The sequence below is a fragment of the Neoarius graeffei genome, chromosome 24 (assembly GCF_027579695.1).
Source record: "Neoarius graeffei isolate fNeoGra1 chromosome 24, fNeoGra1.pri, whole genome shotgun sequence".
NCBI lineage: Eukaryota > Metazoa > Chordata > Actinopteri > Siluriformes > Ariidae > Neoarius > Neoarius graeffei.
This window is the reverse complement of record NC_083592.1, coordinates 44,712,267-44,739,935: the sequence shown is the minus strand read 5'-3', so window position 1 is coordinate 44,739,935 and position 27,669 is coordinate 44,712,267. Positions and strand designations below refer to the sequence as shown.

The 27,669-nt window shown below is 42.5% G+C and overlaps 1 protein-coding gene across 5 annotated transcripts in view; it reads right to left on the bottom strand.

The window, feature by feature from the left end:
• Nucleotides 1-15,666: 15,666 nt before the first annotated feature.
• Nucleotides 15,667-27,669, bottom strand: part of si:dkey-13n15.2 (protein transport protein Sec24C) — a 35,762-nt gene continuing 23,759 nt past the window's right edge. For 4 of the 5 annotated variants that reach the window (XM_060907309.1, XM_060907310.1, XM_060907313.1 and 1 more), the window contains 6 exons: nt 27,425-27,563; nt 26,060-26,181; nt 25,675-25,854; nt 19,483-19,680; nt 19,301-19,390; nt 15,667-16,192 (listed from right to left, as the gene is read on the bottom strand). In XM_060907309.1, coding sequence (XP_060763292.1) covers nt 16,049-16,192; nt 19,301-19,390; nt 19,483-19,680; nt 25,675-25,854; nt 26,060-26,181; nt 27,425-27,563 — 873 coding nt within the window. In that variant the 3' untranslated portion in view covers nt 15,667-16,048. Of the gene's footprint in view, nt 16,193-19,300; nt 19,391-19,482; nt 19,681-23,469; nt 23,518-25,674; nt 25,855-26,059; nt 26,182-27,424; nt 27,564-27,669 lie in introns of those variants that run through there. The other variant, XM_060907314.1, reaches the window with a different exon arrangement.

The window sequence follows — 27,669 nt, the reverse complement described above, 5'->3', positions numbered from 1 at the left end:
TTGCATTGTTTTTATTTCAAAAGTCTTATTAAAATCATTAAAAGCATATTATCAGCCCCTTAAAGGGCCCTATGGCAGTGTTGGGCCCCTAGAATTGTTCTAACCTTTCCCCCCCTGGCGGCGCCCATGAAGACAAATATCGTACTTTTCACTCTACTACATTTCTGTCAAGGTCCTCATTACTATGAAGCAGCTTTGAAAGTGGATGTTTTCTTTTCTTTTCTTCTCTAAAACGTGATTGGTTTTTTCGCAGGTGACACTGAGACAGCCTGTCAGTAATCACTAGGGTCACATCACGTCCATAGACTATAAAATCAAGTTCAGTGATTTTTCAGCAGCATTACTTGAACACGATCAGTTGATGGCAGAATGGAAGGGTAGTTCTTCTGGGGAATGAACGCACTCATGGTTATAGCTAGAACCCATGTTTCAGTTTTCTGAAAGGAATAAAGATTTGTTTCGTTTTAAATGTTTGTCTAAAACGGAGCACATCATGGCCTACAAAAACTCACTGTCCAACCTGCGGAAGCATACTGAAGTATATAAATGTTTTATTCCAAGAGAAAGCTTGCAACGAAGTTGTCTGTGCTTTTAGAGCTAGCGATAATGTAGCAATAGCTGTGCAGTCTGGTTAGTCAAATGACTTTCTATGGATTTGCCCGCCAAGTTGCCATAGCCTTGTCCACGGCTAACGTTTACACATAGCTAGTTAACTTGGACACTGTTAGTTAGCATGTAAAAACGGAGTTACGCTAACATGAATAATGTTAACTTATCTGAAGTCCTTTCAGAAATGTGCTTTAGCATAATTTTGCCAAATAAACAGAATGTAGAAATCTTTCTTTTCTAGTAGCGTTAGCTACCCAATATGATTTCAAGTTTGAAAAGCGTTTGCTAGCATGTCAGGTGGAGTTTCACTGACTATCTAGTTTAAGTCAAGTCAAGTCAAGTCAACTTTATTGTCAAATATGCTATACATGCTCAATATACAGCACAGATGAAATTTCAGTCCTCTCTGACCCACGGTGCAAACAGGCAATGCAATAAATAAAAATAAAATAATTGAAAAAGGGCGGCACGGTGGTGTAGTGGTTAGCGCTGTCACCTCACAGCAAGAAGGTCCGGGTTCGAGCCCCGTGGCCGGTGAGGGCCTTTCTGTGTGGAGTTTGCATGTTCTCCCCGTGTCCGTGTGGGTTTCCTCCGGGTGCTCCGGTTTCCCCCACAGTCCAAAGACATGCAGGTTAGGTTAACTGGTGACTCTAAATTGACCGTAGGTGTGAATGTGAGTGTGAATGGTTGTCTGTGTCTATGTGTCAGCCCTGTGATGACCTGGCGACTTGTCCAGGGTGTACCCCGCCTTTCGCCCGTAGTCAGCTGGGATAGGCTCCAGCTTGCCTGCGACCCTGTAGAACAGGATAAAGCGGCTAGAGATAATGAGATGAGATGAGATAATTGAAAAAAACAAACAATATAAACAGTATAAACACTATAAACACTCTAGATAGGAACTAGACAGACTAAACACTCAAACAATATAAACAGTATAAATAAACAGTATAAACACTAGATAAGAACTACACACAGACTAAACACTCAGACAATATAAACAGTATAAGCACTCTAGATATGAACTAGACGTAGACTAAACACTCATATATACACACTCACACACACACACCAATTGGTGCAAATAAACAAACAGTCAAGGGCACTTGAGGTATAGCAGGTAAACATGAAACAAGCAGTGTAAACAAACTAGCAGCTGTTAAGGTGAGGTAGTGCAGAATAGTGCAAATGGGTGAGGTAAAGTGAGATGTGCGGTCCCTGAATTCAGTGTGTTAATGAACGATGAGATGTCTGTGTGTGTGTGTGTGTGTGTGTGTGTGTGTGTGTGTGTGTGTGTGTATGTGTTGGGGGGGGGGGAACTGTGAGGATGACATGTCAGATGCTGAAGGGGGGTGTGCGAGCAGAATCTGTGGCAGGGGGCAGAGAGGGGAGGAGGGGCAGAACAGGGAAGGAGTTGAGCCTCCTGACCGCCTGGTGAAAGAAACTGTCCTTGAGCCTGCTGGTTTTGGCCCGGAGACTCCTCAGTCTCCTCCCTGATGGCAGCAGACTGAAGAGGCTGTGAGATGGGTGGGTGGGGTCACCTGCAATCCTGATGGCTTTGCGGGTGAGGCGGGAGTTATAAATATCCATAAGAGAAGGGAGAGAGACACCAATGATCCTCTCAACTGCTCTCACGATGCGCTGCAGAGACTTGCAGCAGGACACGGTGCAGGCGCCGTACCACACGGTGATGCAGCTGGTCAGGATGTTCTCGATGGTGCCTCTGTAGAATGTGTGCATGATGGGGGCCGGGGCTCTTGCTCTCCTAAGTTTGCGGAGGAAGTACAGACGCTGTTGGGCTTTTTTGGCCAGTGATGCAGTGTTGTTGCTCCAGGACAGGTCTTCAGAGATGTGCACACCCAGAAACTTGGTGCTGCTCACCCTCTCCACTGCAGCACCGTCGATAGATAGTGGAGCATGCTGGGTGTGCTCTCTCCTGAAGTCCACAACAATCTCCTTCGTCTTCTCCACATTCAGATGGAGATTGTTGTCCTTGCACCACATGGCCAAGCGGCTCACCTCACTCCTGTAGATTGTCTCATCGCCATTGTTGATGAGACCCACCACAGTCGTGTCATCCCCAAACTTAATGAAGAGATTTGAGCTGGATGTTGGTGTGCAGTCGTGGGTAAGCAGAGTGAAGAGGAGGGGGCTTAGCACACATCCTTGGGGGGCCCCCGTGTTCAGTGTGATGGTGCTGGAGGAATTGCTGCCGACCCGTACAGTCTGTGGTCTCCCCGTCAGGAAGTCCAGCAGCCAGTTGTACAGGGAGGTGCTGAGTCCCAGCTGGTCCAGTTTGTGAATGAGCTGCTGAGGAATGATTGTGTTGAATGCTGAGCTAAAGTCTATGAACGTTAAACCACCATGATGGCACAGCATGCGTTCATTTTGTGAATTCACATTTCTGTGTTTGGTAATGGCATTAGGTTTTGTAAGCGTTGTGGCAATAATACAAGAATGCATTGACAGAAAATGTAGTTTTAATACTTAAGTATTTTTAAAAGCAAGTACTTCAGTACTTTAACTTAAGTAACAATTTGACTGGACAACTTTCACTTGTATCAGAGTAACATTTGACCAGTGGGAGCTGTACTTTGACTTAAGTAATGAAGTTGGGTACTTTGTCCACCTCTGGGTGCTGCAGATTAGAGCCCTGCACTCCCGCGGGAGTCCCGTGGGACTCGCGGGACCCGCCGCAAAGCAGTGCGGCGCGGGACAAATTTTGAAAGCTCATTGCGGGCGCGGGCGGGACCGGGAGTGCACATATGCGGGCGCGGGCGGGAGCGGGAGTGCACATATGCGGCGCGGGCGGGAGCGGTGATAAGCTGCAGTCCCGCTAACTAAAAACGTGTTTGAAATAAAATGTATAAATTATTAATTTATGTCTATCATATATAATTTGTGCTGGATATTTTATTTGGCATTAATAAAAACATTTTAAGATGCCTAAATTTGCAGAGAGAGTCAGATTGCCAGATTGAGTGAGGAATGGCATCTTAAATTTGCCATTGATCACCCTAACGGGAAATCCTTTAATCACTCTAATGACTCGCCGTTCACACCCAACCTCCAGTGACCCACACTAACATGATGCCTCATGGCATTTTGAACTTCGATTTCAGTCGAGCAATGGCAGAAATTCGATTCTCTCTATGTGCATGTAAACGTAGTGAATGACACCTTAGGCCAAGTTTACATTAGACCGTATCTGTCTCGTTTTCTTCGCGGATGCACTGTCCGTTTACATTAAAACGCCTGGAAACGCCGGGAAACGGGAATCCGCCAGCGTCCACGTATTCAATCTAGATCGTGTCTGGTCCGGTGCTGTGTAAACATTGAGAATACGCGAATACGCTGTGCTGAGCTCTAGCTGGCGCCGTCATTGGACAACGTCACTGTGACATCCACCTTCCTGATTCACTGGCGTTGGTCATGTGACACGACTGCTGAAAAACGGCGCGGACTTCCGCCTTGTATCACCTTTCATTAAAGAGTATAAAAGTATGAAAATACTGCAAATACTGATGCAAATACTGCCCATTGTGTAGTTATGATTGTCTTTAGGCTTGCCATCCTTCCACTTGCAAGTGGTAAGTGATATGCGCTGGGATCACACACACAGCGGCTCAGTCCCGAATTACTGCTTGTGCACTTCACTCTCGCGCTCTGTGAGCTGCGCAGGGCCGGAGTGCGCACCCTCCAGAGGGCACTCGCTGTTCAGGGCGGAGTGATTTGGAGCGCAGGATGCCTGCGGAGCCGAGCGTATCCGTGTATTGGTGTTGCTGTGTGCACGCGAATCGTGTATTGGTGTTGCTGTGTGCACACTAATCGTTTTAAAAACGTTAATCTGATGATCCGCTGATACGGTCTAATGTAAACTTGGCCTTAGATGAGCTGGTCATCAGAATTCTGATTCTGATCCAGGAGAGGATAAATAACTCTCGTTCGTTTCTCGATTCCTTTCCTCTTCCATGTTTGAGATCTCCGATCATGGCAGAAGAGCAGAGCTCCTTTACTGAATCTCACAGTGCTTCAAAAGTAAGTGCTGCTTTAAAAAGAGGTACATTTACCGTTAAAAAGTCAAGAGTCCTGAAATCTTAGGATGATCAATGCAAATGAAAGACAATACGTGACGGAAGCTGTGAAAGAGATGACCGAGGAGTTGGGGTTCGATGTCCAAACTGATGAAAGCGCGGAGCCACCTCCACCTAATTCTTTGTGGGTGCGGGAGGGAGCAGGACTAAAAATCATAATTCTTTGCGGGCGCGGGCGGGAGTGGGACTGCACAATGCGGGCATGGGCGGGAGCGGGACTGAAAAATCTGACCCACACAGACCTCTACTGCAGATGACAGTACCCCAAATCCTCTCTGTGCTGAGTGCGCGTTCTAGTCAGGCGGTATTTGTTTATATTTGGAGGCTACTTTGCAAAATTTGCCAAGTCTTGTGTTTGGTAATAAGTTCAGATATAAATTCATAAATCTGGACTTGTTGTAATGTTTGTAGGCTGCTGTTTCATAGTTAATTATGCAGGGGAACTTTGTACATAAAAAGAGCCCTGAAACCAGGAAATTGGTATAAAAGTATGACATCATTAATATGCAATTATTATATCCATAATAGGTGTTATTTGTAGCACACAACCTTTTTACTCAGGTCAAAAGCATGGTTCATACATTAGATACCCATTTAACCCTAAAAGGACCTCATCTACTGAGTGGGATCAGTTTGAACCTCAGAGGTGGTGTGGTGTGGTGTGGTGTGCTGCTCAGTCTATTCAGCTGACTGAACTTTTTGCTTTTAGGAGTTTGTTACTCTATAGATTCTTTATCCAAAAGTATGTTTGTTTCAAGATTGATGGGAAAAAAAGTGTTTAACAAGGTGACGGATTTTCTGTTGGGGTCCCATAACTCTGTTGCAAAAATATTTCAGCAAGTTAGTCGCTTCTTTGTGTGTCTATCTTTGCCTGTCTGTACGCTTGCATGCTTGTCTCAGATGTCTGCCATAATTAAGAATATAACTCTCTTATAAATTGTAGATAACGAGTGAACCTGTTAGTTATCGAGTTACTGAAATGTCTGATGTCTGATGATTATCTGTCCATACACTCTTCATACCACAACCACATACCACAACAGATTCCTCGTCCTTGCACCTATCCTGTAAATATGCTTTGTGCTAATATGCTAATGCTTAATAACAATGTGTCCACATTACCAACTCTTCAGTAAAAAGCTGGGATAAGTGATTCCTTATCTGAATAAAAGATTTTATAAGACAGAATTTGAAACATGCACATGTCAAATATAATATTTCAAATTAGAAGTATTATTCGGGGGTTTTTTTTACTTATTCATTAATATGGAATATCAAATGATGAAGAGTTCATTGCATCATAAACATGTGGACACATTTGAAGGTAGCTTAATATGCATGCTCTTAGAAAATGCTCATTCTGCTTTATTTCCGGTCATAATATGTGTCACCAGTAACTGCTTTTATCTTCGTGTTTTGTGTTTGAATCCTTAGGCAAAGTGTTACTTCTTGATGTAGTTTGGACATTAAAAAAAAAAAAACCAGAAACTGCTAACAGCTTAGTAATAAATGTATCACAGAAATTTCTGAAATGAGAGATTGTGAGCTGAGTTCTGGAATGTAGATAAGCTATAAATATTCTCAAGTTCTGTAGCAATAGTGTAAAATATTTCTGGCTTTTTTATGTTCTCTATGTACTTAAATGTCTCATTTTAAACTTAACTTGATAATATCATGTAAATATATGATTTCTATTCACATAAAGTTAGTAAACGGGTAATTAAAAAATACAGATGTTATAATGGACTTAAGTGATACGGATATATGTTTTGTTTTTTTACGTTTTTACATGCAATATTTAGCATTTCCTTTTTTTGGTGAAAATGGTGATTGCTGACATTACAACAAGTAAAAATTATTTGTTTGGGATGTAAATAAAGGGCTAATACTGAGAAACCAGACTTGGCAAATTTTGCAAAGTAGGTTACATATGCTCCCTGACTATTACACTGCTGAACAGGCTCAAGAACTGATTTTTTCAGATGTCCAGCAAGACAACTCTGATTCAGAAGAGGAAGTGGAGGAGGTATCAGAAGAAGAAGAAGGAGAAGAAGGAGAGGAATACAACCCAGAGCACAATTCATCATCTTCAGAAGAAGAAATCCCTCAAGCTGAAAGAGAGACTTTCCTGTCAAAAAACAGCAAAATAGCACGGTCCTCAGCAGCATATGACAAACAGGGCAGGATGGCAGCACAAAATGTCTTGAAGATGACTCCAGGACCCACAAGGCATGCCGTTTCCCACGCCCATGACATTACCTCGGCATTGTTCCTGTTCATCACACCAGCAATGGAAAAAATAATCCTGGAGATGACAAATCTGGAGGGTTTTCAGAAATATGGAGACAGCTGGAAAAGGATTAGATTAGATTAGATTCACTTTATTCATCCCGCATCGGGGAAATTCACGTGTTACAGTAGCAAGAAAATGTCAAACAGATAACAAATAAAACTGAAATAAAAATGAGACAAATGAAGGATTAAATACAGAGTGCTATTTGCATTATCTACCGTGAAAAAGTATAGAAAAATTGCCTTATTGAGAGGCTCGGAAAAATTGTACATTACAGGTAGACTCTGTATATATACACATAAATTAAATATATATATATATATATATATATATTTATATATATATATATATATATAAGTATGCATAAAAATAGTTTAGGGCCTATATTAATTGCACATAATAATTGCATCGATGAGAGATGGCAGAGGTAGTAGTGGTGAAGTAGTGCAAATATAATGACAAACAGGTTATTGGTGCTACGTTACAAGTTGTGGGTGTTATACAGTCTGACAGCAGTAGGTATGATGATAGGATGGATGAGACTGACCTGCATGCCTACATAGGGCTGCTAATCTTAGCAGGTGTTTACAGGTCCCGAGGTGAGGCTGCAGCTAGTCTATGGGATGCTGGCCCCTGGTCATCTTCCACAACATCATTGATGTTTCCTCCTACAATGCCTTTGTGATATGGAGAGAGATCAACCCTACTTGGATGCCTCGTAAGCACAACAAGAGGAGGGTGTTCCTGGAGCAGCTGGGAAATGAACTTGTAACTCCATTCATCGAAAGAAGGGAGCATCTCCCCCGCACTGAAGCCTCTGCAGCAGTTGTGAAAGCAGTTCAGACGACTGGATCTTGTGATCAACCTGAGGATGCAGCTGCCCTAGCCACTGCCCCAGCTGGGGCAAGAAAGAGGAAGAGGTGTCAGTTCTGCCCGCCAAAGAAGGACTGTAAAACACATCCTGTGTGCTGCAGAAGTAAGAAATACAGTTAGGTCCATAAATATTTGGACAGAGGCAACATTTTTCTAATTTTGGTTCTGTACATAACCACAATGAATTTTGAACAAAACAATTCAGATGCAGTTGAAGTTCAGACTTTCAGCTTTAATTCAGTGGGTTGAACAAAATGATTGCATAAAAATGTGAGGAACTAAAAGCATTTTTTAAACACAATCCCTTCATTTCAGGGGCTCAAAAGTAATTGGACAAATTAAATAATTGTAAATAAAATGTTCATTTCTAATACTTGGTTGAAAACCCTTTGTTGGCAATGACTACCTGAAGTCTTGAACTCATGGACATCACCAGACGCTGTGTTTCCTCCTTTTTAATGCTCTGCCAGGCCTTTACTGCAGCGGTTTTCAGTTGCTGTTTGTTTGTGGGCCTTTCTGTCTGAAGTTTAGTCTTTAACAAGTGAAATGCATGCTCAATTGGGTTGAGATCAGGTGACTGACTTGGCCATTCAAGAATATTCCACTTCTTTGCTTTAATAAACTCCTGGGTTGCTTTGGCTTTATGTTTTGGGTCATTGTCCATCTGTATTATGAAACGCCGACCAATCAGTTTGGCTGCATTTGGCTGGATTTGAGCACACAGTACGTCTCTGAATACCTCAGAATTCATCCGGCTGCTTCTGTCCTGTGTCACATCATCAATAAACACTAGTGACCCAGTGCCACTGGCAGCCATGCATGCCCAAGCCATCACACTGCCTCCACCGTGTTTTACAGATGATGTGGTATGCTTTGAATCATGAGCTGTACCATGCCTTCGCCATACTTTTTTCTTTCCATCATTCTGGTAGAGGTTGATCTTGGTTTCATCTGTCCAAAGAATGTTCTTCCAGAACTGTGCTGGCTTTTTTAGATGTTTTTTAGCAAAGTTCAATCTAGCCTTTTTATTCTTGAGGCTTATGAGTGGCTTGCACCGTGCCGTGAACCCTCTGTATTTACTTTCATGCAGTCTTCTCTTTATGGTAGATTTGGATATTGATACGCCTACCTCCTGGAGAGTGTTGTTCACTTGGTTGGCTGTTGTGAAGGGGTTTCTCTTCACCATGGAAATTATTCTGCGATCATCCACTACTGTTGTCTTCTGTGAGTGTCCAGGTCTTTTTGCATTGATGAGTTCACCAGTGCTTTCTTTCTTTCTCAGGATGTACCAAACTGTAGATTTTACCACTCCTAATATTGTAGCAATTTCTCGGATGGGTTTTTTCTGTTTTCGCAGCTTAAGGATGGCTTGTTTCACCTGCATGGAGAGCTCCTTTGACTGCATGTTTTCTTCACAGCAAAATCTTCCAAATGCAAGCACCACACCTCAAATCAACTCCAGGCCTTTTATCTGCTTAATTGAGAATGGCAGAATGAAGGAATTGCCCACACCTGCCCATGAAATAGCCTTTGAGTCAATTGTCCAATTACTTTTGGTCCCTTTAAAAACAGGGTGGCACATGTTAAGGAGCTGAAACTCCTAAACCCTTCATCCAGTTTTAATGTGGATACCCTCAAATGAAAGCTGAAAGTCTGGACTTTATGTCCATGTCCATTATATAACTATAACTTGAATATGTTTCAGTAAACAGGTAAAAAAACAAAATTTGTGTCAGTGTCCAAATATATATGGACCTAACTGTATATTTGCAAAGGCTGTGCACTTGCATACTGCCCAACATGTGCTATTGTAATTGACTGAGTTATGTTGTTTGGTTCACATGTTCACATTTCCGTTTTGTATATTTTATTACACTGTTCACTGGCAAAAACAAAATCAAAAAACTGACTTATTGGGATGAATAAAATGCATTCAAAACAACTTTTTGCACATTTCTGCTACTTTAGGGTGACCAGATTTCCCTAGTCTGAAACCGGGACACTTTTGCGTGCGACCATGCTCGTGCACGCACACCTTTTTTTTTACATAAACGTGACACTCAGAGAGGTGCTCTTATCATTTTGTTGAAGCTCACGTTTATCAACATCTCACATGAAATAAAACAAACAGGCATTTTGTTATCTAGTAGCATAGTGGTATACAGATCAGTTAAATTATGGTCAGACAACAGATTTTGTAATGGCTGAGAATAGGCCAGGCTATGTCCACAGGCCAAATTTAAACTGATTTATTTCACCTGTTTGTGAGAACACCAAGAAGAGTGCATATGCACATGTAGGCTATATCTCTAAAATTGTATGCACTATAGCATGAACTTAAAAAGTAGATATGTGACCTCAACATAGCCTAGGTCAGAATCAACCTTACTAACCATTCCCCACAACTGAATGAATAAAGCAAGAAGATGTGTACAAAAGTGAACACTTTAATGGAAGGTGCAACAAGCTGTTCAACACAGCAATATGGCCAAACTGTCAGAATGGTATGTTAAACAGAAACAAAAAAGAGACAAGTGATTTGAGAATATATACGGAAGCCGAGAGAGGCCCTTCATATAATCCTTTTTTTATTCACCTTGTTATCCTGAGATAACGACATAATTAATTCAGGATCTCGAGAAAACAACACAACTAATTCGAGATCTTGAGAAAACAAAACAGTTATTCCGAGATCTCGAGAAAACAAAATTATTTCATGATCTCGAGTAAACAGCTGAGAAATGGTTCATTCAGGTGCGCCAAGAGACTTGTGATATGCTGACTTTGGGGCTATTTCTCATTCTGTATAGACGCAACTTTGGTCATTAGAATGTCTGGAATAATCGATCACCTAATAAGGCAATATTTTGATCAGGGGTTGACACAGGGAGAGATTGCATTAAGTCTTTTAATAAGGGATAATTTCAAAATTAGTCCGCGGCACCTCCGCAGAAGACTGGCCCGGCTTCGTCTCTACCAACGGAGATACAGTGATCCAGCTGAGATCATGAAATAATTGTTTTGTTTTCTCGAGATCACGGAATAACGGTTTTGTTTTCTCGAGATCTTGAATTAGTTGTGTTGTTTTCTCGAGATCCTGAATTAATTATGTCGTTATCTCGGGATAACAAGGTGAATAAAAAAGATACAAAAGATTATATGAAGGGCCTCTCTCGGCTTCCGTAAATATACACTCACACAAAACAGCAATAAAGGAGGAGAGGGGCGACAGCCCGAGGAAAGCCCCCACAGGAGCCCACAGCATTTGTAGCATAGGCTACCCAACTCAGTACAAGAACAAAGCACTTACAGTGTGTGCAGCAGGCTTTGTGTGCATTGTTCTGTGCCTCTCGGAGGAAGGGGTAGGTGCCCTGTAAATCTTTGGAATAGGTACATTTTCTTTTTGGCATAATTGCTGCGGCATTACTGCTGCTAGCTGCTAGACAAAGAACATTCGCGCCAGTTAATGTTTATTTTATTGTTGCCTGGCAACGCGTTCTGTTGTCTGGAATAATGTGGCTAAATAAACACCCATGCCACAGGGCCAGGGGGCAGTAACCAGAAAAGTTTGTGATTCCTGTCAATTCATCAAAATAGTAAATGCAGACATTTCTCCGCTAATGATTCCCACGCTGCTCAGTCGCAAACGTCGCGAGTGGCGAAAACCGGGACATATCCGTGTCCCGACAGACTTTTGTCGGGACTTGGGACACACAACCCCAAATCGGGACTGTCCCGGTAAAACCGGGACGTCTGGTCACCCTATGCTACTTTCTTAGGCTATAGAAATACTATACAAATATTGTTTGCCACCTATACAGTAAAAAATAGTGTCACGAGTGGTGTCTCCTGAATAAATGCAATCTTTCTGCCATGTGAAGAGGGAAAACTCAGGTATTCACACAATTTGTGGTGAATGACATGTTTCTTCAGGTGTTTAAAATTCAGTTAAGCTGCTTAATTTTGGGAGTTTAGTGAAGACAGGTCAATTTTGACCCGGAGCACAAGCAGTGTATACAGAATATGAGGACAGCACAAGGGTTAAAGCATAAAAGGTGAGTCAAATGCCTATGCCACAGAGCTCCAAGAACAAAGTAGTCAGGAAAAAAAAAACACAAGTCAGATTTAGTAGAACAAGGCATAAGGGATGTTTGTACAAAATAGAGAAGCGTAGATAATAAATATTTCTATACACTCAGAAAGGGCGGCACGGTGGTGTAGTGGTTAGCGCTGTCGCCTCACAGCAAGAAGGTCCGGGTTCGAGCCCCGTGGCCGGCGAGGGCCTTTCTGTGTGGAGTTTGCATGTTCTCCCCATGTCCGCGTGGGTTTCCTCCGGGTGCTCCGGTTTCCCCCACAGTCCAAAGACATGCAGGTTACTGTAGGTTAACTGGTGACTCTAAATTGACCGTAGGTGTGAATGTGAGTGTGAATGGTTGTCTGTGTCTATGTGTCAGCCCTGTGATGACCTGGCGACTGGTCCAGGGTGTACCCCGCCTCTCGACCATAGTCAGCTGGGATAGGCTCCAGCTTGCCTGCGACCCTGTAGAAGGATAAAGCGGCTAGAGATGATGAGATGAGATGAGATACACTCAGAAAATAAAGTGCATTATTATACAGGATACTTTTTTAATGGAATAAAAACATGTATTCTATTCCCTTCTAGTGGGTTTCAATCATTTGGTTTGATAGCATGCAATATTGTTAGCATATGGCTTATCCTACATATATTACATCACTTTACCCAATGGAGAATGAGTCGTTTACGATATTGCATGGTTGTCAAAACAACATGACGTCACACATCGGCGATGTAAATCTTCTGCGCTAGCGAGCAACTGTGACATTTTGTAAACAAACATGGTTGCCAGGTTTGCTTGGCTTTTTTTCATGGTATATCAGATATATTCCATTCAGCTAGCATGATATTGAATTCGCCTTCAACTCGTATCTGATATACCACTCAACGCCAGCCAATATTATTTAATTATTGTACCTTTAGGGGTACAATGGCTTGTCACTGAGGCAGTACCCTCTAAGGTACTTATTTGTATCCATTATATACTGCTTGGGAACATATAAGTACCTTTTTGGCCCTAATAGTTACATTGAGGTCCAATAATGAGCCCAAGGGGGTGATGGAACCTATCTAAAAAGAAGGACAGAGAAAGATAGTGATATCACGGACAAGGACGACTGCTGATCTCGTCCACATCTGTAATAACTGCCTCAGTAACTGACTTTACAGACACACTACATTCAAGATACCTAGCCCATGTCAGTTGGCGATGGAATCTTAGCGTAACCAAACAGTTGTTATTTAATGTTGACAAGTATGTAAAAAAAGGCCAGCCATCAAAAACATTGGAAGAGAGAGTACTTGGTGCCCAAAGAATATCGGCAGATGAATTCTACAGAAAAGCTCTCTCTCGAGAGAGAGTTCTCGATAAGATCCCCAGTGGATCTCTCTAAAGCTACCAATGGTAGATAGAGATAAACTCATATCTTATAGGAGCTACATTCATGTAGTTTGTACCTTGGGGGACAGAAATAGACTCCTACTGTACCCCTATTTCTAACTGTACACTTAGACCAGATTTCCATCCATTATCTATAGCACTGATCCACTGAGGGTTGCATGTGAGTTGGAGCCAATCCCAGCTATCTTCAGGACAGACGCAGGGTTCACCGAACAGGTTGCCAGTGTTACGCCAGTGAACACAAACAGCCATTCACACTCACATTCACATCTCTGAGGTAATTTAGAGAAGCCAGGATGTCTTTAGACAGTGTGAGGACACAGGAGCACCAGGAGGAAACCCACACAGGAACGAGGAGAACATCAAACTCCAAGGGCCAGGATGGCCAGCAGATTCAAACCCAGAACCTTCTTGCTTTGTACAAACAAATGTACTAGATTTAGGTTACAATTTTCATGATTATGAGACACTAGTTATTTTTCTTCAAACAAAAAAATATACTTTTTAAAACAATAGTATTCATAGGCCTATAATGTGACAAACCTGTTTAGACCTGTCAAGAATATTTAGAATAAGCACAAGCAAATTGTCATCGTTGAAAAAATGTATATTAAAAAATGATAATTATGGTTAGTATCTGCATTTATAGGATCTCATAAAATATCTTGTCATTCAAAAAGCACAAAGATCACAGCTGCACAAATGCACAGTTTAGCTCAATCTTAGGGTTGTCAAATTTCAGAATCAACTATTTACCGCCTTCATAACAACCAACAATGGGCGGCACGGTGGTGTAGTGGTTAGCATTGTTGCCACACAGCAAGAAGGTCCTGGGTTCGAGCCCTAGTGGCCGATGAGGGCCTTTCTTTGTGGAGTTTGCATGTTCTCCCTGTGTCTGCGTGGGTTTCCTCCGGGTGCTCCGGTTTCCCCTATAGTCCAAAAACATGCAGGTTAGGCTAGCTGGTGGCTCTAAATTGACCGTAGGTGTGAATGTGAGTGTGAATGGTTGTTTGTCTCTGTGTCAGCCCTGCGATGACCTGGCGACTTGTCCAGGGTGTACCCCGCCTTTCGCCCGTAGTCAGCTGGGATAGGCTCCAGCTTGCCTGCGACCCTGTAGAACAGGATAAGCGGCTACAGATAATGGATGGATGGATGGATGGGATAACAACCAACAATGTGCATTTCCTGAGTTCCATACAGAGGCTACTACAGGACATGTGTGCTGTGGTGAGATGTGAGCAAATTCATCTGTATGTTAGTGAAAAAACATAGGGGGGCTGCATGGAAGGAAAAGCAACTGATACTTACTGTAAAATATAGTGTTGATGCTTTGGGGCACTTTTGCAGATTGTTTGTCTTGTCTCCAAACATTTCATTTAGTATTTTAGGTCAAAACCTCGTTGCCTCTGCCAGGAGGTTAATAACTGGCCATAGGTATATTTTCTTTCTCAGCACAACAACAAATAAACATCCTATAAGCAACTGTTGAAATGTTTTGCATGGAGGAGGATCCGAAATTCAGCAGAATTGTCTCTGACCGCTTTAGACATTACAGAAAGAGGTTCAGAGACACAATTCATCATCACAAATGCAAAACTCAGCAGTTTATGCTATAATTATTACCTTTTCACGATACTGTTACATCACAACATATCTCCCGCTACAGCACGGTTTGTTTGAGATTGTAGATTTAGATCAAGACGTGATAGGCTCCAGCTTGCCTGCGATCCTGTAGAACAGGATAAGTGGCTACAGATAATGGATGGATGGAGGGATCAAGGCGCTAAAGTTGACATAATTACAGTGAGGCAATTACAAAGATGTCAGATAACCTGAATGACTATCTATGAAATAAAGCACACAAGCTTTCAAAATCTTCTTGTTGGGCATTTCGGTAAAATCATTTAATCTCAGCCTGAACTCATGCCCTTTTATGAAGTGTTTATGAACAACAAAAGCACATAAGAGTCAGGGAATTATCTCATCTCGAGTCATTAGGTCTTCATTTTGGGCTCCAGTGCAGTTTTAATAAGCAAGGATGTCCTCTTTCTGAAATTTCACATTTAATACAAAGTCAACAACATTTAACCCTAATTAAGCTGATTAGGATGAGCTGGAATCGTGACGCTTGTGTTTGAGACGTGGCCACTTGCGTTACGGAGGCAACAACACTGTTTTTCCTGCACAGTTTGATTGAGCTGATTTGTTCTTTTCTTCATGGAACCAGTGACACATTAAAAGACTTTGTTATTTGTATCCTGAGTATATTATATTATGCCGGTCAAGCAGTCAGGAGCACATTCTCTTTGTGTACACGCCAGTTTATTTATTTGAGCATCATATACACATCAGTTTATTTGAGCATTTACAAATCCAAAGATAAATCCCCCCCACATACATACACACACACATGTTAAGCATACACTACTGGTATAAAAACTGAAACGGTGATGCGTTGAGCATAAAACGAGTATAAATTTTAATATCTTATTGCTTCGAATGTTCGCATGCAAGTGCAAAAATTAAAGAATGTAAAATTGGGCTCATCTTTCGTACATTACGCCTCATCCTGAGTCCTGGTCAGCCTGACCAGCCATGTCGCTCTCTGATGAACATAAATAAATAAATAAATAAATAAAACAAGACACTTTGTCCCTGATTGAAGATACAAGATGTTAAGACATATTAAAAATGCAGCCACAACATCATCCCACAACACGGCGTAGAGAATTGACATGAAGGTGGAACAGGAAGTCGGCATAGGACGCGCCTCCGTTAGGACTCCTGTCTTCCACCAGGAGTTGCTGTACACACTCGTCACAACTGTCGCCTTCTTTCACCACCTTCAACTGAACACACACAGCAACGTAGAGGTATTAGAACAGCCCACTGAGTAGCTTGCTAACAGCGTTATGCTCTTTTTATAACCCAGCTGGGGACTGCAGCTCACTTGCTGACTTTAGGACTGCAGTTGACTTGCTGACTTTGGGACTGCGGTTGTCGTGAACGGTTTTGCGCTCAGGTTTCCGTCGGTGGGGGGGTTTATAGCATCAACGAAGCTGGCTTTATGTTAGGACTGTTAATGTTATAGTCATGCTGTCTGTTGTTGCCCAAATGAGGATGGGTTCCCTTTTGAGTCTGGTTCCCCTCGAGATTTCTTCCTTGTGTCGTCTGAGGGAGTTTTTCCTTGCCCCCGTCACCACAGGCTTGCTCATAGATTAGGGATAAAATTAGCTCATATTTTAAGTCGTTCAAATTCTGTAAAGCTGCTTTGCAACAATGTTTATTGTTAAAAGCGCTATACAAATAAACTTGACTTGACTATTCAGAGCTTCTGATTGGTTTGAGACAAAAATGCAAATTTCTGTGTGTTATGCCTTCATGAGCTCGAGCTTGCACACTGTGCATGCCCTTGGGACAATTGATTATTACACGCACCTGTCCCGGATTAAAGTGCAATCAGCGTGCACCTATAAGGACGCTGCGAACTAACAGACATTACGAAGTATTGCGTTCAGTGTGCTTCACCTGACCTTACCAAGCCTTATGCTTATATTGGCTTCCTGTTTTTCTGACTCACATCTGTATTTTGGTTTCTGCTTTTGTCTTTGCCTAGTCTAGTCTGTTTGTGCCTGTCCACTGTTTATAATTTTGCCTGGCAATTTGGATTAGATGCATACTGTAATTTTTATAATAAACGCTCTTCTGCGATTACATCCGCCTCGCTGCCATATCTGGCACTGAGAAACACTGATTTGAGAATTTTAAGTACTTCTTTTAAACCTGTAAATGTATTGACAAAGAATGCAATGCCATGTGAATATGTATAAATATGCAGCTGAGAGCCCCAAACCCCACCTCTCTTCACCTACTACCCTGGTTACACTAAGCTATAACCTGTGATGTACTACACCATTACACATAGCAGATGGCTACCTCCAACTACATACAGTACCAGTCAAAATTTTGGACATACCTTTTAATTCAATGGTTTTTCTTTATTTGTATTAATTAAAAGACACTTCTTCATGTCGTTTCCCTTTACTTAGTTGAGCAGTTCTTGACATAAAATGGATGCCTACAGCCCTGTGATGACCTGGCGACTTGTCCAGGGTGTACCCTGCCTCTCGCCCATAGTCAGCTGGGATAGGCTCCAGCTTGCCTGCAACCCTGTACGGGATAAGCAGCTGAAGAATACCTCTGGGTAAAGTACGCTGCTATGACTTTTGGTGCTGATCTGGATCACCAAACCGGAATGATCAATGAAAAATTGAATTTTTTTCAATCACATATAACTCTGTCAATTCTCATGATTTTTTCAATCAGCTTTTTTTTTTTTAATTTTGTTCAGGGTGGCAGGGCGCAACTTTTCCTCACTAAGTATCCTTCTCTATCTCTTATCGTTCCAGATCTATAGGGCACAGTGACCAGACGTTCCGGTTTGTAACAGCTAGCACAAATTACTGTGCCTTTAGTCCCAGTCTCTAATCATCCATCCATTATTTGTAGCCACTTATCCTGTCCTACAGGGTCGCAGGCAAGCTGGAGCCTATCCCAGCTGACTATGGGCAAGAGGCGGGGTACACCCTGGACAAGTCGCCAGGTCATCACAGGGCTGACACAGAGACACAGACAACCATTCACACTCACATTCACACCTACGGTCAATTTAGAGTCACCAGTTAACCTAACCTGCATGTCTTTGGACTGTGGGGGAAACTGGAGCACCCGGAGGAAACCCACACGGACACGGGGAGAACATGCAAACTCCATACAGAAAGGCCCTCATCGGCCGCTGGGCTCAAACCCAGGACCTTCTTGCTGTGAGGCAACAGTGCTAACCACTATACCACTGTGCCACCCAGTCTCTAACCAGTTTACTATTTATTGTTTGATTTCAAACACATTAAGAAGGCAAGAAATTGCACTAATTAACTTTTGACGAGGCACCTGTTAATTGAAAAGTATTCCAGGTGACTACCTCATGAAGCTGGTTAAGATAATGCCAATCGTGCGCAAAGCATCATCAAAGTAAACGGTGGCTACTTTGAAGAATCTAAAATATGAAACATACTTTATATTTTAACACTTTTTTTTGGTTTACCACATAATTCCGTCTGTTTTCCACGTTATTTAATAGTTTTGATGTCTTCAGTATTGTTCTACAATGTAGAAAATTTGATCAGAATAAAAATACAGAAAAACCTATGAATGAGTAGGGGTGTACAAACTTTTGACTGGTACTGTATATACATTTATCTCAAATCAAACTCTGGGTCTCAAAACCTTGCTGCGATTATGTGGCTAGGGGCTCTTGTCATCATAAATTTCATGCTTGAGAGTTTAGACCATAACCTGGAGGTTAAGAAATAGTTGATAGAAACAGATGGATTTCTGGGGGCGTCGTGGCTCAGGTGGATAAGGCGCCATACCATAAATCTGGGTACCCGGTTTCGATTCCGGCCTGAGGTCATTTCCCGATCCCTCCCCGTCTCTCTCTCCCACTCATTTCCTGTCTCTACACTGTCCTATCCAATAAAGGTGAAAAAAGCCCAAAAAAAATCTTTAAAAAGAAACAGATGGATTTCTTTTCAAACGAGGAAACATCCAAAATAACACACGCAAGAGGATCCCATGTGTCTCGGGCCTTGGTAGACATTACAGAAAGATGTTCAATGGCTTCATCAAATATTAATTATTAAGTTGTTAATAATTTCCAAGTGTTATTTTCCACTATAAAGCAAGACTGAAAAAATATTGTGTTACAATAAAATACCCAAAATGTGTTCACACTTAAAGATCAATCAGTCAAAGTGAGTGTAAATCCAATATTTCCAAATCAGATGTTTGAGCTACTCGAAGGCAGCCATCAGGACAATAGAGAACTAGTTTAATGGCTACTGCGTGTCAGTTTCACACATGTATGATTAATGAGCTTGAGCAATGAGCAGACAAACCTTAAGAGTCACAGCTGCATAGGACTGTAAAGTGCTGATGAGTTTCTGAAGGCTGACAGAGAGAGGAGTATCCAGCACAGGAGGTTTTATCTGCAGATCAAAGACATGAAAGTGAACGTACCGGATATTGACCACAACACCACGCAACATTTTCCGAGTCTTTAGCTGTAGGTCTGTTTTACCTCCCCCGATGTCAGTGATAAGAAGGAGGTTGTGTTGAAGAGTTGTATTAAGGCCTGAGGGGAAACCTGGCTGCCCACCCAGAGTATCAGTGTCAGCGGGGAATAGAGCAGGTAGAGACTGTCAGACTGCAGGCTGGAGGCAGAGCAGCGCAACGCCATGTCGATGGAGGGCACTGAGTCTCTCTCAGTATTCACCAGCTGGAAAACAGAACAGTGAAAGTCTCCATAACTTTGCTAAGAAGCAGATAATTCAAGGATTATTTTGCATATCTTAGCAAATTTTCGAGCACGTGTCCCAGTTTGGCATGGCACGGTGGTGTAGTGGTTAGCACTGTCGCCTCACAGCAAGAAGGTCCTGGGTTCGAGCCCAGTGGCCGACGAGGGCCTTTCTGTGTGGAGTTTGCATGTTCTCCCTATGTCTGCGTGGGTTTCCTCCGGGTGCTCCAGTTTCCCCCAAAGACATGCAGGTTAGGCTAATTGGTGGCTCTAAATTGACCGTAGGTGTGAATGTGAGTGTGAATGGTTGTCTGTGTCTATGTGTCAGCCCTGTGATGACCTGGCGACTTGTCCAGGGTGTACCCCGCCTCTCGCCCATAGTCAGCTGGGATAGGCTCCAGCTTGCCTGCGACCCTGTAGGACAGGATAAGCGGCTACAGATAATGGATGGATGGATGGATGGTGTCCCAATTTGACCAGTCTAATCATATGTTGTGTGTGTTACCTTCTGTCTCTCCCTTTTAGTTATGCTGTCATAGTTAGTCTTGCCGGAGTCCCTGCTTGCACTCCGTACAAAATGTATACTCATTAGGTGACACTGGGCGTACCTAACAACCTGTGTTCTCGTGCTCTCTCTCTCTCTTGATATCTCGATCTCTCGATCGAGTTACATGTCGATCCTGAGACACCAGTGGTGCTGACCTTTTCTGCTCCTCAGAATTGCCTGATCCATCCTGATGCGCTACTTCTGGCTGGAGTCTCATCACATCGCTCCTGTGGAGGACGGCCCCATATGGACAGTCGAAAGCAGCACTTGGAAGATGGCTCTCGACACTTAAAATGATACATTTATGTCTGAGGACTACATTTGACTTGCTAACTTTAGAACTGCAGTTGTCATGAACAGTTTTGCACTCAAGTTTCCATCAATGAACAGTTGATAACGTCAACAAAACAGACTTCCTGCTAAAACTATAATGATTTTCCTGGTTACACAGTTATACTTTGTGATTATATAGGACACTGTTAGAGAAGCAAATTATTTATAATCATGCTATCTGTTATCACCCAGATGAGGATGGGTTTCCTATTGAGTCTGGTTCTTCTCAATGTTTCTTCCTCTTGTCATCTGAGGGAGATTTTTTACTTGCCACCGTTGCCACAGGCTCGCTCATTGGGAATAAATTAGGGATCAAGTTAGCTCATGTTTAAAGTCTTTAATTTTCTGTAAAGCTGCTTTGCAACAATGTTAAAAGCACTATACAAATAAACTTGACTTGATTTGACTTGTTCCCAGTCTGTAAAAGTTCAGCCTTCAGAATCAGTGAATGTCACAAGTAGGAAACAAACACACTGTCTATCATTCAATGCCTCAGCCAATCCATCCATCCGTCATATTATAGTCCCTGTTTACTTCATCTCATCTCATTATCTCTAGCCGCTTTATCCTGTTCTACAGGGTCGCAGGCAAGCTGGAGCCTATCCCAGCTGACTATGGGCGAAAGGCGGGGTACACCCTGGACAAGTCGCCAGGTCATCACAGGGCTGACACATAGACACAGACAACCATTCACACTCACATTCACACCTACAGTCAATTTAGAGTCACCAGTTAACCTAACCTGCATGTCTTTGGACTGTGGGGGAAACCGGAGCACCCGGAGGAAACCCACGCGGACACGAGGAGAACATGCAAACTCTGCACAGAAAGGCCCTCACCGGCCACGGGGCTCGAACCCGGACCTTCTTGCTGTGAGGCGACAGCGCTAACCACTACACCACCGTGCCGCCCCCCTGTTTTCTTTTTCTTTCTTTTTTTTGAGTTGAGCTAAATATCCAATCATCTTGAATATGGAATTAATTCATGTGACTCTTGAAAAATAAAGGTGCAGACAAACACCATACAGCAGCTAGAAGGGCAGTCAGTAGAGTGCAAACCTCCACCAAGCCACATATTATCAACATCATAATCAAATCACTTGAACCTAAGATGATACTAAAGCTAGACACCAAATTTCATCCAAATCCGTTCATGACTTTTTGAGTTACATTGGGAAAAGATTTTAAAAATCCAGGATCTACATACTGTACATATCCAGATTTGCGTCAAAATCTATTCAATTGTTCCATGGCCCATGGCTCACCTTTCCTCCAAATTTCATCAACATCCGTTCACTAGTTTTTGAGATACATTGGGAACAGACAACCAACCAACCAAACAGAGGCGAAAACATAACTTCATCCATCAAAGTTCTCATCTCATCTCATTATCTCTAGCCGCTTTATCCTGTTCTACAGGGTCGCAGGCAAGCTGGAGCCTATCCCAGCTGACTACGGGCGAAAGGCGGGGTACACCCTGGACAAGTCGCCAGGTCATCGCAGGGCTGACACATAGACGCAGACAACCATTCACACTCACATTCACACCTACGGTCAATTTAGAGTCACCAGTTAACCTAACCTGCATGTCTTTGGACTGTGGGGGAAACCGGAGCACCTGGAGGAAACCCACGCGGACACGGGGAGAACATGCAAACTCCACACAGAAAGGCCCTCGCTGGCCACGGGGCTCGAACCCGGACCTTCTTGCTGTGAGGCGACAGCGCCAACCACTACACCACCGTGCCACCATCCATCAAAGTTGCTGGAGGTAATGAATGCTTTCAAGCTGTAATGGTAAAAATCATGGGTTTAATCTGCTAAATTAAAAATAAAGTTGAATAGGCTAATAAATTAATAACTGATCTCTTTCCCTATTAGAATATGGAAATGCTGCAGCACTTGACATACTTGGTAATATCATGTAATCTAAGCTCTAGGTTGCTTGGTGGAAAAAATAATAGACAGCTTGTATGAATCTGTAGCTTGTCGATGCAACATGTGACTGATGGGCACAAGGAGTTACTTTGGTAATTGGTTGATGTAAAAACTGTGTGACAGATCCAACTCCCCAATTCATGTTCTTGCCTATAATAATCACCGAGCTGCAGCAGCATTCCCCTATCTTTTGTTCGTGTGATGTTCCTGATACGAGAAATTTGCAACAAGATCATGGATGAAAACCAGCGTGATTGAAGAAAAAAGAAAAAGACTATGTTCCTCACCTAATCATAGTTATTATACACCACCGTGTTCGGTTACTGTCACTGCTGACTGTGCTAAATGCGTTCAGAATTGTGGCCTGAACTGTTTCTATAACAACCAACATGGATACGTGGGCAAATTATAGTTTGTTCTTCAGATTTAAGAAATAAATCTGATTTGCGCTGCTGTTAGAACAAAACCATTGACCCTGGGTCTTTTTGAAGATGTTGACGAGTTACAGGAAAACGTAATATGGCTATTAGTCGTTTTTCTTCCATCTTGTTCTATCACATGACCAGAAGCCTTGCTAGACCACATTCAAAAATCATTTGCATAAATGTAATAAATTTCCAACTTTTCCACAATTTCCTGTTTTACACCAGTGTCCAATTCTCAGGATTTTTTGTCTATCTTCATTATAAATGAGTGTGAGGAGGAAGGAAATGAGCCATATGAATCAATGAGCCTTCGACGCCTATGTCCCTGTCGCCAATTCACCGGTTGTCTTTCCTTGGACCACTTTTGGTAGGTACTAACCACTGCATACCAGGAACACCCCACAAGATGTGCCATTTTGGAGATGCTCAGACCCAGTCATTTAGCCATCACAATTTATCCCTTGTCAAAGTTGCTCAGATCCTTATGCTTACCCATTTTTCCTGGTTCCAACACATCAACTTCAAGAACTGACTGTTCTCTTGCTGCCTAATATATCCCACCTCTTGACAGGAACCGCTGTAATGAGATAATCAATGTAATTCACTTTACCTGTCAGTGGCTGATTGGCGACCACTGTGAGAGACCAGTGTGAGGCAGTCGACAAGGGGCACTTCAGATACAGTAACCCGAGTTACGGTGTGTATATACACAACCCCGATTCCAAAAAAGTTGGGACAAAGTACAAATTGTAAATAAAAACAGAATGCAATAATTTACAAATCTCAAAAACTGATATTGTATTCACAATAGAACATAGACAACATATCAAATGTCGAAAGTGAGACATTTTGAAATTTCATGCCAAATATTGGCTCATTTGAAATTTCATGACAGCAACACATCTCAAAAAAGTTGGGAGAGGGGCAATAAGAGGCTGGAATAGTTAAAGGTACAAAAAAGGAACAGCTGGAGGACCAAATTGCAACTCATTAGGTCAATTGGCAATAGGTCATTAACATGACTGGGTATAAAAAGAGCATCTTGGAGTGGCAGCGGCTCTCAGAAGTAAAGATGCGAAGAGGATCACCAATCTCCCTAATTCTGCGCCGACAAATAGTGGAGCAATATCAGAAAGGAGTTCGACAGTGTAAAATTGCAAAGAGTTTGAACATATCATCATCTACAGTGCATAATATCATCAAAAGATTCAGAGAATCTGGAAGAATCTCTGTGCTTAAGGGTCAAGGCCGGAAAACCATACTGAATGCCTGTGATCTTCGGGCCCTTAGACGGCACTGCATCACATACAGGCATGCTTCTGTATTGGAAATCACAAAATGGGCTCAGGAATATTTCCAGAGAACGTTATCTGTGAACACAATTCACCGTGCCATCCGCCGTTGCCAGCTAAAACTCTGTAGTTCAAAGAAGAAGCCATATCTAAACATGATCCAGAAGTGCAAACGTCTTCTCTGGGCCAACGCTCATTTAAAATGGACTGTGGCAAAGTGGAAAACTGTTCTGTGGTCAGACAAATCAAAATTTGAAGTTCTTTATGGAAATCAGGGACGCCGTGTCATTCGGACTAAAGAGGAGAAGGACGACCCAAGTTGTTATCAGCGCTCAGTTCAGAAGCCTGCATCTCTGATGGTATGGGGTTGCATTAGTGCGTGTGGCATGGGCAGCTTACACATCTGGAAAGACACCATCAATGCTGAAAGGTATATCCAGGTTCTAGAGCAACATATGCTCCCATCCAGACGACGTCTCTTTCAGGGAAGACCTTGCATTTTCCAACGTGACAATGCCAAACCACATACTGCATCAATTACAGCATCATGGCTGCGTAGAAGCAGGGTCCGGGTACTGAACTGGCCAGCCTGCAGTCCAGATCTTTCACCCATAGAAAACATTTGGTGCATCATAAAATGGAAGATACTACAAAAAAGACCTAAGACAGTTGAGCAACTAGAATCCTACATTAGACAAGAATGCGTTAACATTCCTATCCCTAAACTCGAGCAACTTGTCTCCTCAGTCCCCAGACGTTTACAGACTGTTGTAAAGAGAAAAGGGGATGTCTCACAATGGTAAACATGGCCTTGTCCCAACTTTTTTGAGATGTGTTGTTGTCATGAAATTTAAAATCACCTAATTTTTCTCTTTAAATGATACATTTTCTCAGTTTAAACATTTGATATGTCATCTATGTTCTATTCTGAATAAAATATGGAATTTTGAAACTTCCACATCATTGCATTCCGTTTTTATTTACAATTTGTACTTTGTCCCAACTTTTTTGGAATCGGGGTTGTATATATATATATAAAATTCATTAAATTAGAAAGTTTCACCGATTTTGTTTCCCTAATGTGTTCTGAATGTAATTTTCTTCTCCATTTTCATGTGAAGAATCCCTATCTAGATCTAATCCTGCTACAGCAACAGCTTGAAGAAAACTTTCATATTCTCAATATGGGTTACTGAGTCTATTTCAGACAAATTACATCTAAATAGCTCAACCACACGGCTGAGAGTTTTCACTTAACCTCAGAGAGTGAACTCAGTGTAACACACCTGTATTAGTAGGATTAGTGAAAGAAAGCAGCTACTGCTGCCTCAATGATGCAAATCAACGTCTCTCAAATCATGTGATTCCATTAATCCCTTGACAGAGAACAATATCGCTGTGCCAATTAACCATGATGGAAAACTCTGTTCCTAAAACCTCACCAGAGGCAGGAGGAGTGGGTACAGCTGAGTGATGGTGCTGCGTGTATCCATGGAGACAGTGACACTGCGCAGCTGCAGGCGCTGATGAACAGAACTGCGCAGACCCGGGAGGAGAACCTCACTCTTCCTCAGGCTGTTAATGTAGACTGGGAGAGTCTTCAGAAACTGAGGCATCACCAGCTGAGGGATGACAAGTGAAAGATGCAGTCAGACTGGAAACGAGATAAAGGTAGAGCTTCTTATGTACTTAGTTATGTGCATGGGATGAGAATGGGATCATTATATTAAGTTATTCAAATTTTTGTTTGTAAAAAGAGTTATATTTGAGCATCTGAACAATTTACACATCTGTAAATTGTTTGTGTGTGTGTGTTTCCTGGCAGACCTGTCCAGGGGAGACAGAAGTAGTGCAGCAGTGTTTCCTGTAGCAAGCTAAAGCTTCTGTGATCTCAATCTGCAGCTCCTCACGAAGACACTGCAGAGGTGTCTCCAACGCCAAGCAATACACTAACACACACACACAAGCTTGTAAGTAAGCATTAAATATCTTCTTATATTTTAATAAAACATTACACCTATATTTGCATACAGTACTGTGCAAAAGTTTTGGCAAACCCCCCCTCCCTTTTTTTTTTTAAGTACAAATTTTGTGATACATTTTTATTTTATGATTTCGACATTATCGAGGGGGCGGTACAGTGGTGTAGTGGTTAGCACTGTCGCCTCACAGCAAGAAGGTCCTGGGTTCGAGCCCAGCAGTCGGCGAGGGCCTTTCTGTGTGGAGTTTGCATGTTCTCCCCGTGTCCGCGTGGGTTTCCTCCAGGTGCTCCGGTTTCCCCCACAGTCCAAAGACATGCAGGTTAGGTTAACTGGTGGCTCTAAATTGACCGTAGGTGTGAATGTGAGTGTGAATGGTTGTTTGTGTCTATGTGTCAGCCCTGTAATGACCTGGCGACTTGTCCAGGGTGTACCCCGCCTTTCGCCCGCAGTCAGCTGGGATAGGCTCCAGCTTGCCTGCGACCCTGTAGAACAGGATAAAGCGAATAGAGATAATGATGATGATGATGGATCTTCTCAAGTCAGATTTCCAAATATTAGTTTTCCAAAACATAATGTTACATAAAAATGTTTGTATGTCAGTAAAGAAAGCAGTACGGGGGCTCTAAAAGTAGGTATACAGTAAGGATTATTCCAGTATTACCAGTATTATAATAGTGGTGCTAGGTTTCATTGAATACTAATGTTTTGTGCAAACGTTTTGTTTTTCATTACTGTATACCTACTTTTGCAGCCCCCTGTATATTACATAAGAGACCATTTTTCAGACAAAAAAAACATAATGAAGGCTGCTGGGTTTTGCAGCCATGGCCTGAAGATTAGAAAAGCAGCCTTGGGCCCAAAGGGTCGTGGATTCGATTCCCGGGACCAGCAGAAAAAATGTGAGGGGAGATGAGTGGATGAACAGCATTTTCCCCTCCCTGTGTATCATGGCTGAAGTACTCTTGAGCAAGGTACCTAACCCCCAACTGCTCCCCAGGCGCTGTAGTATAGCTGCCCACTGCTCTGGGTATGTGTGTGTGCTCATTGCTCACTTGTGTGTGTGTGTGTATGCGTGTGTTCACTGCTTCAGATGGAGAGGAGGAATTTCACTGTGCTTGAGTGTGCATGTGACAAATATGTACACTTCTTCTTCTTCTAAATATCACTACAAGGCAGGTGTTGCTACACTTATTGTATTGTTAGTGTATACTCTTCTTGCAGTAGAAAGTCAGCAGCGTCTCGGCCTGGCTGGTCCTGAATGTGTCCATCAGGCTCTGAGAGCAGGTCAGAGTGACAGTGTGTACCCGCGTCCTTCTCTCTCCTCTGGATCCACTGTATGACAAGACGGCCTACAAGAACACACAGCATACACACAAGAGAAGTAACCGGATATGAATACGTCATTCAGAATGAACAAGTGTGTCCTAAACAGAGACAAATACAGATATGAATAGG